Raw genomic sequence first — 19,047 nt, 5'->3', positions numbered from 1 at the left:
ACATGGAATGGTACAAAGCTCTCCAAGTCAGACTCATAACTATGACCTAGAACTCGATGAGTATGGCAAGTTTCCCACGAGTCCAGTGATTGGCAAGTTTCAAGGGCAAGGAGTTTTAGGTGAGTACTTACATGATCCAAAACTCAACAACACTCCAAAACTAGCAGAACTCGCAAGTCTTAGCCAAGTCAAATTTCACTGACCACAAAATCACCAAACACGCAAGCCTTAAACCTTCTATGAGCATTTGCACAGTCCTTATAATCTACACTCTTCTCTTTTGGCCTATTTTGGACTTGCACATACTTTTTCCGTCTTTTCTACAAATGGTTTTGTAACATCAACGTTATATATGTCAAATGACAAATCCATTGAGTTTTCAACTCCATACAGATCTCTTCCATGAATGATATTGGATGATATCTTGTTTCCAACTATACACATTGTTTGGATTTTGACTTCAATGAACCACTTTTCTTTGTCCATATATTGAATGGTGAGAAGTTGAGCTATGCTCCATCTTCTTCCATGGTAACCTCAAAAAAAGACTAATAACCCATTATTCCATTCTAATATGGTCCATCTTTGACTATTAATGCAATTAAACTACCTCCTTGACTAATAGTTCTACATAACATTTAGCACCATTGGCTTTCTTACAAGGTATGAAATGTGACATCTTCGAAAATCTATCAACCATGGCAAACACCACATGAAATCCATGATGCATTTCAACAATCCAAGAATGAAGCCATCTTCAAAAACTTATCAACCATAACAAACACCACATCAAATCCATGTTGCATTCTTGAAAACCAAGAATGAAAATCAATATTTCCTCTCAAGGCAACTTCAAAATTGTCAATGATGTATACAACCTATTACATTTCATATTGTATGAGGTTTCACATTGTGATTTTCATTGCATTGATGGACACCGCAACAAGTTCATTTGAAGCATTCAACAAAACACATTGTGATTCATCCACATGAATATAAGCAAACTAGAAAGCATGACATAAAGCAGGAAGACAGAACGTTTATTGGAATGTACCTTAGAAAAACAAGCACTGACATAGCTCCATAGAGGAACTCACAATATTACTATTCTATTCAGATGCTGATGTAAACACAACACAATCTCTATATCACATTGTCTTGTCCTTCATTAGAATGAAAAGCTTGCCAGTTGTTACGCAAACTACATACTATTCCTATGAGACAGTAAAACCAAATTATTAAACTAATGTCCTGGTGTGATGACAGAAATTTACCTTATTGAGCATGTTCCACTGCCCCTCCTCAGGTTGGCAGTCCTTCTCCTTGCCAGAATCATGATATTTAAGCTGCTCAAGCTCACAATAATGCCAAAGTTAATTCCCAACAACGTTTGAAACAACATGAATATATAAGTTATCTTAAAGCACACTTCTGATGCATCTTCAGGAGCTGCTCAAAATACTTAATGCAGAGTAGCCTGCTTATTATTACCCGAGGAGCAGGCAAAATTCGTGCTTCTACAGAGGCAAGCTTATCACTGATCTTGATGCCAAATTCTTTTGCATATGGGTCCTTATTATATGCATTTTCATATACTGTCTGCAAGAGAATTATTTAAATACATTATCCCCAAACCAAATCCCTAAAGACACTTATTTTCCTCATTTTTCTATGATACTAAACATGAGGAAAGTTATCATAAAGAATCTTGTGAATTACTTTGAAGAGCTCCAGTTAATATAAACAAAACACTGGAACCAAGATTTTGGATATAATTGACAAGCTTGATCAGTCCTATAATCAAAATGAAGGCCAAATATTTCGTATTATAGAACGAAAAACCTGCAAAATGCACCTGCAATATAGCATTCTCCCTATCTTGAGGCCGCTGGCATGTAACCCTCAGCAATGCACTGATTTGTCTGTCATTTAACTTCTTTGAATAGCGCTGCCCTGCCACTATTTTACAAACCTGACAATTACAAGAAGCAATATTCAGCTCAAAAAATTATTTACAACACAAATCAACTGCAGAGCCAAAAAGGGCAAAACTTCTAGTTCAACTCTTACTGCACATAAAAATAATTAACAAGGAAAACTAACGCTCCACCTCCATTGGCAAGTAATTTGGCCTCTGCTGATTTCCAACCTGGAGGCATGGAAGTTGAGTTTGCTGTAACGAAATATTATAATGCTCCCGAAAATATTCAACTACTGATTTCATAGTTGAATTGTCATCCATGGGGAAGCTGAGAACATGTATATCAATGACAGTGAAGTTATGAAGCCATTGTCAAAACTCAACTCAATAGATTATCAATTAATAAATCTGAGCATAGGGACTGCACAGATCTGCAGATGAATTCACTTAAACAAATAAAAAACTTACGTTAGCTCCTGTGTAGGTTGTGATGTCAATGTAACAATCCGGTATTTTCGACGCATCTCTCCCCTGTGGGTTACCTCAACTCGAACACCTCTTAAGGACTTTTTAATCTGATTTTGGAAAAAAATACCAATAGCCCAAGATATCAGACTGCTTGCCCAAATAAATCTGCAAAATTTACTTCATACAAAACCATCTCATACCAAAATTTTAACTATTAAAATTTAATAGTAAATGGAGGAGAACATTTAAAAGTCAGTCAGTATCATGAACATTTGGAAAAATACATCATTGGGACATCATTGCATAGATGATGGCATCCATTATTAGATATGACTGGCATTTTCTATTTTGATTCCCATTTCTGGATGGAATCACTAAACTCATCAAAGGTTTTGTATCTAGGCAAATGTATGAAATGCCTTAACTATAGTCACAACTTTTGTATGATGTGTTCAGTATTGTAGATGTCACACACCAATAATAAATGGTTGAACAAACAAACACAATAGATATGGAAAGAAAATCGATAAATTACAAAATGTTATAAATGTAAAATTTATAATAATTTCATTGACAATATCAAAATTTTGCATAAGAAAATCATGTTTGCAACAAATTTTGATTGCTTAGTATCACAATACCACATGGCATGAATTATGAGCAAAAAACAAAAGTTTTAACTCTAATTCCAAGCCCAATATGGTCAAGAATTGTTGACTTGCCTTTGCCATTTTTTGTTATTTTGAAAGCTAGATAAATATTATAATGATCGTAATAATTACAGAGGAGTTTTTGTAGTGTACTGTTTCGTTATTATAATGTTAGGTTGCAATGTAATCATGATATGATTTAATGCTGAGTTCTGAATTGAGTAAGAAAGTCATTAATTAGGTGATTAGGTGTTTGGGGAGTTACATAATCTACTCAACATACATCTTCCACCTTTTAAAGAAGACAAGCTAATAAGTAACGTGGCATTGCAATAATACATCATCCAAGTATATTTTCCCTCCTTTGCATTTATTATTTTCCTTTTGTAGTTGCATGAAACTTTGACACAATATCAGAACCATGAAAAAAAGAATTTGCAAAGGAACGGTTAGGGAATATAAGGGATTGTAATGTCCCCCAATTTTTGGATTTTCTGGTGATGAGTTTAGGAGAGATTCCCAGAACTTACGTCAGCCAGGTCACAGGAACGGAATTGCACTATTGTTTGGCCCAAAGGATTTTGAGGAGTTGTTTATTGGGATCCAACTAGGATCACTCACCATTTTTCATCATCAGGATCAGTTCGCACAGTTCAATCTTAGTTTCGCTGCATTCCGACGATTTCTGTAAAACGGAGTTATTAACAGGCATATTTCAATTAATTACACTTAAGATGTTGTTTAAGAAATCATACATGTTTTCCAATTGTGCTAAATTGCAGGTAATCTGGAGCAGATATTTGGGAGGGCCAAATTCATATCCATAGAGACCAAATTACAATTGCCGAAAGATTATTGTAGCCAAATTCATCATTGAAGGAACGTCGAATTTCTTCTACCTGTGGAGGCCAAGTTCTGTTTTCTTTAGCGGATTGAGATAGTCTACTTTGGAGGCCGAGTTTCATCATATTTGCAGGTCGAATTATTGCTTGATCCATCGTCATTCCAAGGGTTCAAGTTTATTGTTTGGGAGCCCGAGCAGATAATTGGAATCTATTCTTTCTAGTAGGTCGAGATCATAATCTTCTTACAGGCTGAAGGTCGTTTCTTGAAGGCTGAGTAACACCATATCTAAGGTCGGATTCCTTAATAACTTGAAGGCTAAGATCCTTCTTTAGCAGGAAGCTGAATCATTTGATCATTGGGGGGTCAATCCATCTAATTAAGAGGTTGAGTTTCTTTTGTACCAGGAGATCAAATTGCTCTCTTTTAGGAGGTCAAATCATTGATCAATCTAGAATTCAAGCTGCTCAACTATAGGCCAAATTACTTATTCAATTTGTAGGTCGAATTATCTAATGCTTGGAGGCCGAGTTTATTCTACCCTTGGAGGATGAGCTCGATGTCATTTAGCAGGCCGAATTCACCTTCTCTTTAGGAAGTCGAGATCTATTATTAAGGATCGAATTGATGGAGCCTGGTTATTTTGCATAGAGATATATTAATTGTGGTCATATCTATCATTTACCAGGAGACCGAGATTGTTCTTTGGGGATCGAATTCCATTGGGCCGAGTTCCTTTTCAGTGGACCGATTTCATTATATTGGAGGGTCGAGTTGGATTTTTCTCTCCTACTGGAATCTATCACAGGTCTACAAATTCTTATTGCATGTAATCTCTCCAATTGAGTTAATAAAATTGTTGGTTGTGCCCCTAAATTACCTGTGTTCTCCATGTCCATCTCCTTGCAAACAAAATGTTTGACAAAATGTTTGTTCACTATATGTTTGACGAAATGCATTTTAAAATTTTGTTGAGTTGCATTAGCATATTTTAGCTTTGGTACATTACAGGGGTCTTGATAAAGGATAGCAACAGGGAAGTTAGAGAAAAGTTGACACTTTGTAGGGATAATGAGGGCATACCAAGAGACAAGATTTTTGTAATTTGTAAAATAAAATACAATAAAAAGAGAGGAAAGTATTTATTATTTATAAATTTGTTAAAGTTTGGTTACTTAAGGAAAATGAACAATGAAGTCTAAGATCAAGAGAGAGAAATTTTCTCATTACTATGACAAAGAAAGATCACGGAGAAAAATTGTTGCTCATTTTTTCTTATTAAAGGCAGACACAACCAAATCTTGTAACTTTGCATTTAAAGTTCATGAGAATCCTGAGAAAACAAATAGAGATAAACGTGAAGAGTTCACTAGAAAGGTAAAAGTGTCAAGGTTGCATGGCACAACAATGTTCATAGATGCCATAATTATCAAAATTGGCTGAAATTTAAAAAACTGAGTGGAAATATAAGCATGGCATAAAAAGAATCTAAGTTGGACACAACAAGCCCTAAATTGGCACAATATAGAACAATCAATGCACCAATCAAAAAACAAAAGTAAGTTTGATTTATTTTAATTTGATGAAGCATTTTTCTACGACAAACTTCGTTTTTATAAGAATATTGTCTAGCAAAATAGTCTAGATATTCTGGTGGTACTGGTACACTATAATTGTTGTGTAGAACCACTAGGTTGTGACAATGGGAATGAACAACATATGAGGGAACCTTATTTGAAGTCCTTCTTGAAAATTAGATGTTTGACTATGGTTCGGTACTCATGGCTAGTTTGTCAAATATCATGTTAGAAAGTAGTTAGAAACTTAGAAGTTTAATGGATGTAAACTTAATACATGGAAGTGAAGATTGATAGCCAATTCCCATTATAGATGCCTATTTGAGGTTGTCACTGGAAAAACAAGTGACAAAGCCTGAAGACCAAGATGTTAGAATTTTGCACCTCAAGTCTCGTCTATGCTTTAGCTAGAAAACGCAAACACATTGAAAATACCTAACTTCAAAAAATTTTGCACAACGGAATATACCCGAAATCAGATCAAAGTATAGTACACAGAATTTTTCCCAAATTTGTTTTCTTATAATTACAGTAACAAGAAAATCCACACGACTCTCATACTAGGCACAATGGCCCTTTACAATCCCTATACATTGCTAAAAACAATACAAAACACTAAACCAAAGTACATAGGTTGAGAATGAGTGCTTTAGTCTCTAATTTGCCTTGACCAGTGGTTATCCTTTTCCACCAAAACCTGCAGGCACATGTTGTAGCACATAAGGCACTCCTTGCCCTCCTTAAACAGACCAGTCAGCTCTCTGCCCACTTGGCAAACCTCAACCCTTATTTTCCTCCAAAACTAACCATTTAACAACCTTTAATCATGCGGAGCAACACCTCAACCTCCTTTTCTAGCCTCCATCCCTATGGCACAACAATCTACAAGGCTACAGCCCTCTCCTTTTGACTACAACTTGCCCTAACAGACTTCCTTTAGCCCTCACTACTAAACTTTCCTTGTTGTGGGTCACTTCAACCCGCTCCTTAAGCATTGTTCAAGCCTCAACCCGCTTGTTGTCCCTGCGACCTGTTTCTTAAGCCTTAGATCTTCTGCAGCCAGTACTTTTCCTTGTTGCGGCCAACCTCTCCTAGTTGTGACTTCTTCAGTAGCCCTTGGCCCTTCCTTCTTGCCTATGTCTAGCTTTACCAATCCTAAAATAGAGCTGTCCTACTTCCTTTCTCCTAAGGCTAGGTCTGTGGTTTCCTCAAGACATGAACTCACCTCTCAAAAAGAATGATCCTTTATGCTTCTTGCCATCAAGCCTCTCCATTGGCTCCTTATTTATACTTGTCCATAGAGGTTTGTATAGAAACCCCCTTTTCCTTCAAGAAACCTCCAACATCAACCTTAACATTAAATTAGAATATTAAGTGTTTTCCTTGAGCTCAAAACCCCGTCACTTTGGGTACAAATCCCACAACTTGGATGCAGAGTCCATGTACTCTACTCATACTTTGTGGGTGTTTCTTTCTCATGAGCCTAGCACCAAGGGCATGTGAGAGTACCTCCTAATGCTAACTAATTTCAACACTCCCTCTCAGCGAGGGAGGTACTTTCCTCCCTTGGAAATCTCTCTAGTTCACTCTAGAATACAATCCTCTTCAACGACTGCTCTCCAAAATTTTGTCATGTCCCTCCCTAAATTAATTTGGAACAAGATTAATTTTTATATTATGGGGGCAATTTTGGAGATAGTGGGTCCCATTCGATTTTATTAGGAGATTAGACTTAGGAAAAGTTTTTTTTGTTCTGGTTAAGTTACACATGGGGGCCACCCACACTAGGGAAATAAGTACTCCCTAGTTCGATTTACATGGAGGTGGTTAAGTTTTGCATGGAGATGGTTAAGTGAGGGCCCACGATGGAGGTAGAATTGGAGGGAAAAGTGCTCCACAAAATCTATATAAGGAAGGCACCTCTCCTCATTTCATTCATCTTTTTGGCATATCGATTTCTCTTTGGTTGCTCGAGTTTCTTAGCCGAGTCACTTGTTGTTCAACATTAGTTCTTCAAGCGAAGAGCTCACCCTTTCTTACGGGGACTTCGAGTGCCACTCTACAAAGGTTTTTCTTCATTCTTCAAGAGGCGGATCTCATTGTGATTTCCAGCAGTTGCATTCATCTACAGGTGATGCGTATTACTAGAGGACGCAGTGAAGAGGATGTTGAGTTTGCTTGTGGTGTATTGCAGTGGAATTTGGTTGGGAGATTTTTTGAAGAGGAGGCATAAGAGGTTCGCTGTCATTTTGGAGAGTTGCTTCTTTGCAGGGTGATTTTCGCACTTGCTGGGCCAGTGCATTTGCAACACTTGGTGCTCACGTGGAGGGTAGAGTATCATTCTTTGAGGCTGAACTTTACCAGGGAGGTTAAGGGATACATATGGAGAGGAGATTGCTTCATTTTTGGAGCTTGGAGGAGGTTTTGGTTGGAGTTCCTTGCAGGCCGTATTCTTGAGGAATTTGGAGGGCGTGGGGGATATTGGAGGCCGAATTTTGGAAGTTGGATTCAGGTCAAACCCTTTCTGGTTTTTTGTGGGTTTTGGACAAGGAGCTTGGAGATAAAGTTTCAACATTTTCTGAGCCAGGAGACGGGGTATCTTGCAGTCCCTTTCCAGTCAGCAGTATAGTTTCTCGGGGCAGCATAGAGCATCAGAGGAGCAGTCATTTTCCAGCTTTGAGATTATTGTTTATCACTTGGGTTTTGTCAAGCTTTCCCTTGAGGCAAGCCCAAGTGTATTTCTCCATACTACTGTACTTGCTCCATTTCATTAATAAAATGGCTCAGTTGGTTGTCACTTCTCGAGTTTATTGAGCATTTGCTAATTGTTTTAATTTTCTGAGTTATAAATCAATTTTGTTTTGCATATCACTGTTTGTTTAATTTTGGAACATTACAATGGTATCAGAGCTTAGATTTTGGCTCAGTCGTGGGAAAACTTTTCTGTGGGTGAGGACTGGAAAAATATTACTTACAAGAGGCAAAGGTATCGAAGCAGGGAAAGGGAGTTGGAGATTACTCCAGACACAGAGGATCATGGGAAGACTGTGGTAGCAGAAGATATGGGTGAGCCTAAGAGTAGGGAAGAGATGGCTTTCGACAGTCTCTTGAAGGCATTGAGTGATTTGGCAAAAGGGAAAAAGGAGATACTAGACGAGATCAAGATGCAAAACCGGGAGCAAAGCACTCACTGGGAGTTTATGGTTGGAGAGACTTCAGGGCCTCTCAACAGCTCAATCACCTTTCACCAACTGCACGATGTCCATCCTCGAGTGAGCCAACTCAAGCTACTTTACCCTCTTTTATACCTTTGGCGCAAGTTGAAATTAGTGCAGGAAAGGATCCATCGTTGATGAGGGAGCATTTCCGGGAGTGGCAGTCCATAGGGGTAGACTTTAGAGAGGCTCTAACTTTCAGAGACTTTTACAAGCTCAAACAGAATGAAAAGGGGAAGGGCTATGGCAAGCAGAACTATGAGTTGCATCTTTCTATTGGGAAAATGTATTTTCCTACCTATGATGGCATTACCATGCGCACAGCACGTGCTTGGGTAGAGAAGTTAGACACATACTTCCAACTCAATTGGATGACAGAGGTAGAGGCCATCAAGATGGCCACATCGCACCAGGAGGGGGAGGCACACGAATGGTGGTTTCATGGTTTCTCCACTCTGGGGCATGCCAACATGACCTCCTATGAGGAATTCACGAGGAGAGTAGTAGAACACTTTGATGAAGGGATCCAGAGGCTCACTTCAGGGAGTTGACCCAGCTCAGACAGACAAGGCATCTGGCGGATTATATCTCGAAGTTTTTGTGGGTCTCAGTCATGGTACTTGATTTGTCAAATGCGAGGAGAGTATGCACATTTGTGTAGGGGTTGACAGAGCCATTACGGGGACTGGTGAAGTCACGTAAACCATCTACTCTTTTGGAGGCGGTATCTTGCACTCGAGATTTGCAGGGGGCTATCCCTAAGACCTGAGCTTCATTTCCTTCACGCACTCCCTACACTCAGAAGGGAAGTGACACTAGAGTGCCCGCAACACAGAGAGCAACCCAAGGGTGGGGTCAGTTGGATGACGAAACTAGGAGAGACCTCAGGAGGAGGAAGTTGTGTTTTACATGCCGAGAGCCTTGGGCACTAGGCCATCGGTGCACAATGGGCAAGGCCCATTACATTGAGGTCTTCTCAGACAATGATCAAGAGGATGATGTGGAGTTGGAGTTTGGTGGAGGAGACAGCGAGGATCCAACAGGGAAGGGACCACCACCACAGGGAGGAGTATCTTTTGCACCAGCCGGGGGAGTCCTAGCTTCTTTGTGCAGGATTCCCAAATTTTTAACCATGAGGATCAAAGGTATGGTGCAAGGGCAACGTGTCTCAATGTTAGTAGACAGTGGGACCACCCACAATTTTATTGATGCTCAGATGTTCTACAGGAGGGGCATCACCACTACAAATTTTGAGGGGTTTTCAGTCCTAATTCCAAGAGACAGGACTATGCAGTGCACTCGATATGTTCCTACTCTGACAGTAACCATGGGGAACTATTCGATGATAGACCACTTTTTCGTGGTGGATGTACCAGACACCAATGTGGTGCTAGGTGTCCAATGGTTGTATTCCCTTGGTCGGGTTACCACTGATTGGAAGCAGCTTGTGATGGAGTTTGTTGGACCGAATGGCAAGCTGGTGCTTCTTCAGGGCATGCATCCATAACCCCCTCAGACAGTTTCGACCCACAGGATGGAGACCGATTTGAGGCATGGAGACATAGCATGGACAGTAGAGCTGAGGATTTCAGAGGCTGCGAGGAAGACCATGCCACCACCTCCAGACATACAGGCAGTACCAGATAGATATCCGGTAGTCTTTGGAAATATACCGCCCGGGAAACCACCTGACAGGGGGTTTGAGCAAACTATAGAGTTGGAGTCTGGTGTGCAGGCAGTCATTACTACACCCTCTAAGCATCACAAGGCCTATAAGCAATGTCACATGGTTCGGGTTCGAGTTCGGATTCGACAATGATTAGGTTCAGTTTGAGTTCGAGGTTCGTATGAGGTTCCCCATATATATATATATATATATAGGATAAAATAGTAAGAGATCAACATCAGTAAACATAAAAAATGCTATCACGGACATGGAAACTACAAGGATAAATTACAATCTTGAGTTTTGACATGAAGTTATGAATTTTGATCTACAGATTTGGTCAATGGTTGTGAGGTTCGATGAGGTTCGCTGAACCTCAAAATTTTTTAAGGTTCGCCAAAATTTGAATCTAAAGGTTAAAGTTCGACAAACCTTGTGACATAGCCTATAAGGACGAGATCTAGAGGGCCATCAGGGAGTTATTGGCGTTGGGTCACATTAGACCGAGTTCCAGTCTGTTTGCTTCTTCGATTGTGTTGGTGAAGAAAAGGATGGGTCTCTCCGCATGTGTATTACTATAGGGCCCTCAACAAGAAAACGTTGAAGAACAGGTATCCCATTCTGCACATTAATGAGTTGATGGACGAGCTTAGAGGGGCCAAGTACTTTTCTAAGATAGATTTGTGGTCGGGGTATTACCAGATTTGAGTGAGGCAGCAGGACATCCCAAAGACAACTTTTAGATGTCATTATGGGCATTTCAAGTTCCTGGTCATGCCTTTTGGGTTGACCAATGCACCAGCTACTTTTTAGTTGTACATGAACCATGTGTTCAGAGGACAATTGAGGAGGTTTGTACTAGTATTCTTTGATGACATATTGATCTACAGTAGGGCATGGGAGGATCCAACAGGGAGGGGACCACCACCACCACCACCACAAGGAGGAGTATCGTTCACACCAGCTGGGGGAGTCCTTGCTTCTTTTTGTAGGATTCCCAAATTTTTTACCATGAGGATCAGAGGTACAGTGCAAGGGCAGCGTGTCTCAGTTTTAGTAGACAATGGGACCACCCACAATTTTATTGATGCTCACATGGTCCAGAGGAGGGGCATCACCACTGCAAAGTTTGAGGGGTTTTCAGTCCTAATACCAAGAGACAGGACTATGCAGTGCACTCGATATGTTCCTGCTCTGACAATGACTATGGGGAACTATTCGATGACAAACCACTTTTTCGTGGTGGATGTACCAGACACCAATGTGGTGTTGGGTGTCCAATGGTTGTATTCCCTTGGTCGGGTTACCACCGATTGGAAGCAGCTTGTGATGGAGTTTGCTGGACCGAATGGCAAGCTGGTGGTTCTTTGGGGCATGCATTCGTACCCCCCTCAGACAGTTTCAATGCACAGGATGAAGGCCAATTTGAGGCATGGAAACATAACATGGGCAGTAGAGCTGAGGATTTCAGAGGCTGCGGGGAAGCCATGCCACCACCTCCAGACATACATGCAGTACCAGATAGATATTCGTTAGTCTTTAGAGATATACTGTCAAGGAAACCACCTGACAGGGGGTTCGAGCACACTATAGAGTTGGAGCCTAGTGTGTAAGCAGTCATTACTACACACTTATAAGCATCACAAGGCCTATAAGGACGAGAACGAGAGGGCCATCAAGGAGTTATTGGCGTTGGGTCACATTAGACTGAGATCCAATCTGTTTGCTTCTTCGGTTGTGTTAGTGAAGAAGAAGGACGGGACTCTCCTCATGTGTATTGAATACAGGGCCCTTAACAAGAAAACACTGAAGAACAGGTATCCCATTCCGCGATGAGTTGATGGACGAGCTTAGAGGGGCCAAGTACTTCTCTAAGATAGATTTGTGGTCAAGGTATCATCAGATTCGGGTGAGGGAGCAGGACGTCCCGAAGACAACTTTCAAATGTCATTATGGTCATTTCGAGTTCCTGGTCATGCCTTTTGGGTTGACCAATGCACAAGCTACTTTTCAGTTGTGCATGAACCATGTGTTCAGAGGACAATTGAGGATGTTTGTACTAGTATTCTTTGATGACATATTGATCTATAGTAGGACATGGATGGAGCACCTGCAACACTTAGAGATAGTCTTGCGTATATTGGAGGAGCAGTAGTTCTACGCCAAGCTATCCAAGTGCGAGTTTGGGCTAACAAAGATGCTTTACTTAGGACACATCATAGGTGCAGATGGGGTCAAGGTGCACGAGGAGAAGATTTGGGCCATTCGAGATTGGCCAGAGCCCCGAGATGTGACAACATTGAGAGGATTTTTGGGCATCTGTACCTATCATCGGAAGTTCGTGAAGGGCTTCCCAAAGTTGGCAGCACCCCTTATTGATCTGACTAAGAAGAGGGATTTTGCATGGACAGAGAGAGCTCAAGAAGCATTTGATTGCCTCAAGGAGGTGATGAGTTGTTGACTAGTATTGGCACTTCTAGATTTTAGTCAGCCTTTCACATTGGAGTGCGATGCATCAGGTGTGGGGATCAAGGCAGCCAAGGATGAATAACTCCATGGATTAAGTATATATCAAAGAGACCCATATATAACTACAATCAGAGATGGCCTTTGGTTTCATCTTCCCACAAGTTCATTGGCTATTCCTATTCAAATTTATCCTGAACTAAATATTTACAATATAACACCAAGGATTGCATGTCTTTCATTCCACCCCTTAATCTAAAGGGGTGTTTGTAAGTCCAAGCATCTTCCTAAACTATCTAAACTTTTCTCTCCCAACCACTTAGGTGAAGGTGTATGGAATTTGCTCACTAGTGAAAGAATGTATCAACTAAATGGTCTTGGCCTCTATATGACTTTGAATCAAATGGTACTTCATGTTGATGTGCTTTGTTCAATCATGAAATCTACAATCCATTGTGCACATGATTGCATAAGTGTGGTAAATCAAAAGTGGATCAACGTTCACCTATCTCTCCTGCAAATCCTCTAGTATCTTCATGAGCCATACAATCTCCTTTGTTGCCTTTGCAGCAACCACATATTCTATCTTTATTGTGGAATCTACTAGAACAGATTGTTTGCATGATCTCCAACAGATAGTTATTGATCCAAGATTCACGAGGTATTTTTAAGTAGACACTCTATTTGCCTTATCCCTATCAAGCCTGAATTTGTATGTCCAACTAGTTTGAAGTCCACCTTAGAGTATTTGACCCTAAACTCTTGAGTTCCCTTCAAGTATCTTAGAACCAGTGTTACTTGGGAGCGAGAGTGATAGCGGGGAGCAAGAGCGAAAACGGGTACGGGAGCGACATTTTCAGAAGCTCCCGGTTTGGGAAAGAATCCCAGAGCGTTTTTTATATAATATATATATTTTTTATATTTTGATACATATATGTCAACAAAAACATGTAGAATGATGAATTAGATATAAATAACAAAAAAAAAAAAAACACATAGATTGAACCTTATAACAACAATCATCTAGAAGTTATAATCTTCATCAACCACGTCCACAAGTTAGTAACATACAACATATTGAGTCTCATGATTCATCAATCTTAAAGTTTCAAGCTTTCAAAATTCAATATATAACATTTATCATCATTGATCACCAAAGTTGTGCTTGAAAGCTAAGTGTAACCATTACAACAAATAATATCTAACATGAAATGAAATGTTATAAAATGAAATGAAATGAAACAACTTTCATGAAGCATCATATTGTTTTAAAAAATATCATAATAAATATGAAAGAGTCAATAGTTATAAAAACTACTAGAAACTAGAAAAGACAAGTAAATCTATTATCTATTGCTTATGCTTGGGCCTCTTGCAACCACGAGAAATGTCTAATTTTTTAGTCTTGTTGGAAAATCAGGATCTTTGTCATTAATACCACCCTTTAAGCATTAATATCCAGAGGTATCTTTGTCATTACCTTTGTATCTGTATAGGATTCTTTGTCATTAATATCACCCTCTAAGCATTAACATAAGATAGAAAAAGCATAGCATGTCAAGTCAAGATTTTGTTTGAGTGATGCGTACATTTTTAGGAGGGTCATGATAGAGAAGTTCGACAACCAATGTCACTAACATCAAGGTACATAGAGGGATTGGTGCTCTTGATTAAATATGAGTTATGTACCCTAATACATGACAAAATTCAATGGAAACATTCCAATCCTGAAATCCTGATAAGTCTGCTGGATTTTGAATGAAATCTAAAATTCTACTTTCTCCATATGAAATCCAATGCGGTTGGAACCATGTAATATCCCTTATCAGAGATATCCCTCAAACACAAGCAAACTCCAACCAGAGAAATAACAGTAGTGCAACATACAATAATGTATACATGGAATATAAGCAGATACTCGGGAAATGCAGAGAGAAATGCTAAGCCATTTTATTATACTGAGTAATGGAAAGAGTACAAGGGGTGATCAGAAAGATAGCACCTCGACTTGCACAAGGCAAGTGAAGAAATACACTCAGAATAGTAAGGAAATGGCCTCTCTCTGAACTGCGTCCAAATTGTCGAAGAACTGTTGTGTTGTTGCTACTGTTGAAATCAAATGAGGATTTGGAGTTGTTCCCCTCCTCAGAAAATGTCGAAACTCTGGAATCGGCCTCTGCTCAATAAACCCAGAAAAGCCCAGAAAGCTTTTCTAAAATAGTTGACCCCCGAAAATCACCCCCTTAGGGATCTACGCTATCCCTCAAGGCTCTGCACTGCCCCTGAAGAGAATCCTCCAAAACTCTACCTGAAACTCTGCCAAAATCCTCCAATATGCAAGGGCTGATCCCTTGCTCAATCACCAAGATCAAATCCTCCACACAAACCCAATCTAGAGCTCCTACCACAAGAGACTGCGTCCTCCCCTCTCAAGACCGCGCAGTCATCAAAATGCTTAGCTCCCCCTCAACTCCAGAAATCGCTCCTCCTGCAAAATACTGATGAAACTACCTTGCCCGAGCAGGCACTCGAAGTCCCCCAAGGCTAAGGGTGAGATCTCCGAACAGAGACATTCGATGCACTAAACAGTGCTGCAGACAGGCTAAACAGCCAGCGTGCTCTAAGCCGAAGTGACTAGCTCAAATGCAACATAATCGAATGATCAAAATGAGGACGCTCCTCTGTCCTTTATAGCGTTGGCCTCTCTCAAAACCCTAAGGCCCACCTCCTCCAACGTAGCCTCTCTCTTGCCACGTGTTCCTTCTCTATCTACGCAGTCCCTCCAAGTGTCTACGTGGGCCCCTTCTCTATGTGGTCCTTGGGCCCCCTTGGCTCCCCTTTTAAGTTACAACGTTGTGCTACTAGGGAGTGACTTTATTCATAAAAGTGAGTTATGTCCCCCTTTCCTCACCCTTTTATTTATAAATAACTATAGAAGGAAAAATTGAGCAAAATCGAATATTCCAATTAGCCATGGCTAATTAGGAATATGACAGTCTCCCCTGGCAAAATGTTGCTTGTCCTCAAGCAAGTGAAGTGATGGATGCTGCAAAATTTCCTCACTCTCCCAAGTGGCATCCTCATCCGGTAAATTCTTCCACCTCACCAGCAATTCCCGGACCGTCCTGCTCCGTAGCTGCCTCTCCCTGGTATCAATAATAGCCTCTGGCTGCAACACCAAATGCCCCTCATCATCCGTGGGTGGTAGCTCATCTATCACTGTCACCTGCTGCCCCAATGCCTTCTTCAAGCATGATACATGAAAAATGTTATGAATCCTGCTGCCTTGGGGCAGCTCAATTCATACGCAACCTGTCCAATCCTACATATCACCCTGTATGGCCCATAAAAGCGGGGCTTGAGCTTATCAGCTCCCTTCTGCTTCAGTGACGACTGTCGGTATGGCTGTAATCGTAGGTAGACCAAGTCCCCTACCTCAAACTGTCTCTCCACCCGAACCTTGTCAGCATACAGCTTTTGCTGGTTCTGCGCTGTAGCCATATTATCCTTGAGAGCTCGGAGGATATCCTGACTCTCTTGGATGCAAATCTTGGCTCTCGGAGCCTTGCTAGCACCAAACATCACGTCAGCAAAAGATAAAGGATGATATTCATACAAAGCATAGAATGGTGACATACCAATGGATATGTGATGTGTAGTGTTGTAGCAGCACTCCCCCAGATGCAACCACTTCAGCCATGCTCGTTGCTGCCCACTGACATAGTTACGCAAGTAGCCTCCAGCCACTTGTTAACTATCTCTATCTGCCCATCCGTCTTGGGTGATAACTGGTACTTGGTGTCAACTCCGTCCCCACCAACCGGAAAAGCTCCTGCCAAAACCCGCCCATGAAACGACTGTCCCTGTCACTAATGATGGTCTTAGGAAGACCATGTAGCCTAAAGACCTCTATGAAGAACAGCTCGGCCACCTGCGCTGCTGTGTAGTGTGCGGATATGGTGAAAAAGTGTGCGTACTTTGTCAGTCGATCAACGACAACAAAGATACAATCCTTGCCCTACACCATGGGCAACCCTGTGATGAAGTCCATCGAAATACTCTCCCATTTCCCCTCTGGAATGGGAAGAGGCTGCAATAATCCTGCGGGATGGCTCATCTCCCCCTTGTTCCTCTGGCAAATATTGCACTCCCGGATATGCTGGAGTACGTCCTCCTTAAGGCCCTTCCATGAGAACCTCTCTCTAATGGCCCTGTAGGTTTTGGTAAACCCCTGATGGCCGGCCAATGGTGAATCATGTGATGCCTAAAGTATCTTCTTCTTGAGTTGAGATCCCTTAGTCAAGAAGATCCGGTCCCTATAGTAGATGATCTCATCGATTACCCTGTACCTGTCATCCGCCACTTGCCCATCCAGAACCTCACATGCAAATCTGTCCTTGGAGTACTCTACTAAGAGTCGAGCCCTCCAGTCTATGTCCAAGCTCATAAGAGACAACGTGGCTGGTCTACGTGAAAGGGCATCTGCTACCACGTTGTTCTTACCCTTGACATACTCAATGTCAAAGTCATACGCTTGGATCTTACTGATCCACTTTTTCTGCCTCTCCTGTAACTGTTTCTGCTCCAAAAAGAACCTGAGGCTGTTGTGATCAGTCCTCACCCTAAACTTGTTACCCACTAAATACTGTTGGAATTTGGCCAATGCATGCATAATGGCCAGCATCTCCTTGTTCTATATAGAATACAACCTCTCATGCGGAAGGAGCTTCCGGCTCTCAAAGGCTATAGGGTGACCTCCCTGCATCAACACTACGTCGATCCCCTCTCCTGACGCATCACACTCCAAAACAAATGGCTGCGAAAAATCCGGCAATGCAAGCACTGGGCAGCTGCTCATAACCTCCTTGAGCCTGTCAAAGGCTCGCTGCGCTGTATCCATCCAACTGAATGCCCCTTTCCTCGTCAGATCTGTCAAGGGTGCAGCAAGTTGTGAGAAACTCTTGACGAACTTCTGGTAGTAAGTACAAATGCCAATGAATCCCTGAAGTTCTGTCACGTTTCTCGACTCCGGCCAATCTCTGATGGCCTTGATCTTCTCCTCGTGGACTCTCACTCCGTCCACCCCTATGATGTGTCCCAAGTACAACATCTTCGTCAACCCAAACTCACACTTGGAGAGCTTGGCATAAAACAGCTGCTCCTCCAAGATGCGCAACACTGTCCCAATGTGCTGGAGATGCTCCTCCCAAGTCCTACTGTAAATGAGAATATCATCAAAGAACACCAACAAACTTCCTTAAGTGACTGTGGAAGATGTGATTCATGCAGGACTGGAATGTAGCTGGGGCGTTGGTTAGCCCGAAGGGCATCACCAAAAACTCAAAGTGCCCATAGTGACACCTGAAGGCGGTCTTGGGAATGTCCTGCTCCCTCACGCGAATCTGATGGTACCCAGATCTCAAATCAATCTTTGAGAAGAACCGTGCTCCTCTCAACTCATCCATCAACTCATCGATCCTGGGTATGGGGTACCTGTTCTTCAGGGTCTTCTTGTTCAGGGCCCTATAGTCAATGCACATCCTCAATGTGTCGTCCTTCTTCTTCACCAACACCACAGAAGAAGCAAAAGGACTCGTGCTCGGCCGAATGTGCCCAAGAGCCAACAACTCCTAAATGGCCCACTCAATCTCATCCCGATAGGCCTTGGGGTGCCTATAGGGGGTAGTAATCACTACCTGTATGCCCTGCTCAAGCTCAATGGTGTGCTCAAACCCCCGGTCCGGTGGCTGTCCCGGCGAAATCTCCCCAAACACTGTGGCATACTAGTCAAGGATGGACTGTATCTCTGGGTGCACTGTCTGCCTTGTGGTCCCTGCCTCTGATGCACACAGCTCCACTGCCCACTCTACGTCTCTCTTCCGGAAGACTGCCTCCATCCGATGAGCAGAAACAATCTGAGGCGGATATGTGTGTTGTCCCCGTATCTTCTCATGCCTCCCTATCTTCTCATCATCCCACTCCATCTCTAGGGCCTTCCAATTTGTCGTGACCTTCCCTAGAGTGATAAGCCACTGAACTCCCAGTATCATGTTGGTGTCTGAAATATCGACCACAAAAAAGTGGTCAGTCAATGTGTAGGTGCATCGTCACTGATAACTCTGGAACATAACGAGCACACACCATGGTCTGATCTCTTGGGACCAAAACTAAAAATCCATCGAAGCTCTTTGTCTGTATACCTCTCCGCTTAACCATCTGTGCATCGATGAAGTTGTGGGTT

The 19,047-nt window shown here is 41.7% G+C and overlaps 1 protein-coding gene across 4 annotated transcripts in view; it reads right to left on the bottom strand.

Moving 5' to 3' along the window:
• The window catches only part of LOC149238674 (protein argonaute PNH1-like), a 147,457-nt gene that overhangs the window by 59,274 nt on the left and 69,136 nt on the right, over window positions 1–19,047 (bottom strand). For all 4 annotated transcript variants that reach the window (XM_089373145.1, XM_089373143.1, XM_089373144.1 and 1 more), the window contains 5 exons: window positions 2,390–2,496; window positions 2,111–2,249; window positions 1,856–1,972; window positions 1,492–1,599; window positions 1,275–1,346 (listed from right to left, as the gene is read on the bottom strand). In XM_089373145.1, coding sequence (XP_089229271.1) covers window positions 1,275–1,346; window positions 1,492–1,599; window positions 1,856–1,972; window positions 2,111–2,249; window positions 2,390–2,496 — 543 coding nt within the window. The remainder of the gene's footprint in view (window positions 1–1,274; window positions 1,347–1,491; window positions 1,600–1,855; window positions 1,973–2,110; window positions 2,250–2,389; window positions 2,497–19,047) is intronic.

This window comes from Pinus tabuliformis, chromosome 8, assembly GCF_031772625.1.
Source record: "Pinus tabuliformis cultivar Carrire ecotype Pingquan chromosome 8, CPIR1, whole genome shotgun sequence".
Lineage (NCBI taxonomy): Eukaryota > Viridiplantae > Streptophyta > Pinopsida > Pinales > Pinaceae > Pinus > Pinus tabuliformis.
The sequence above is the reverse complement of the archived record's forward strand: the minus strand, read 5'-3'. Positions and strand labels throughout refer to the sequence as shown.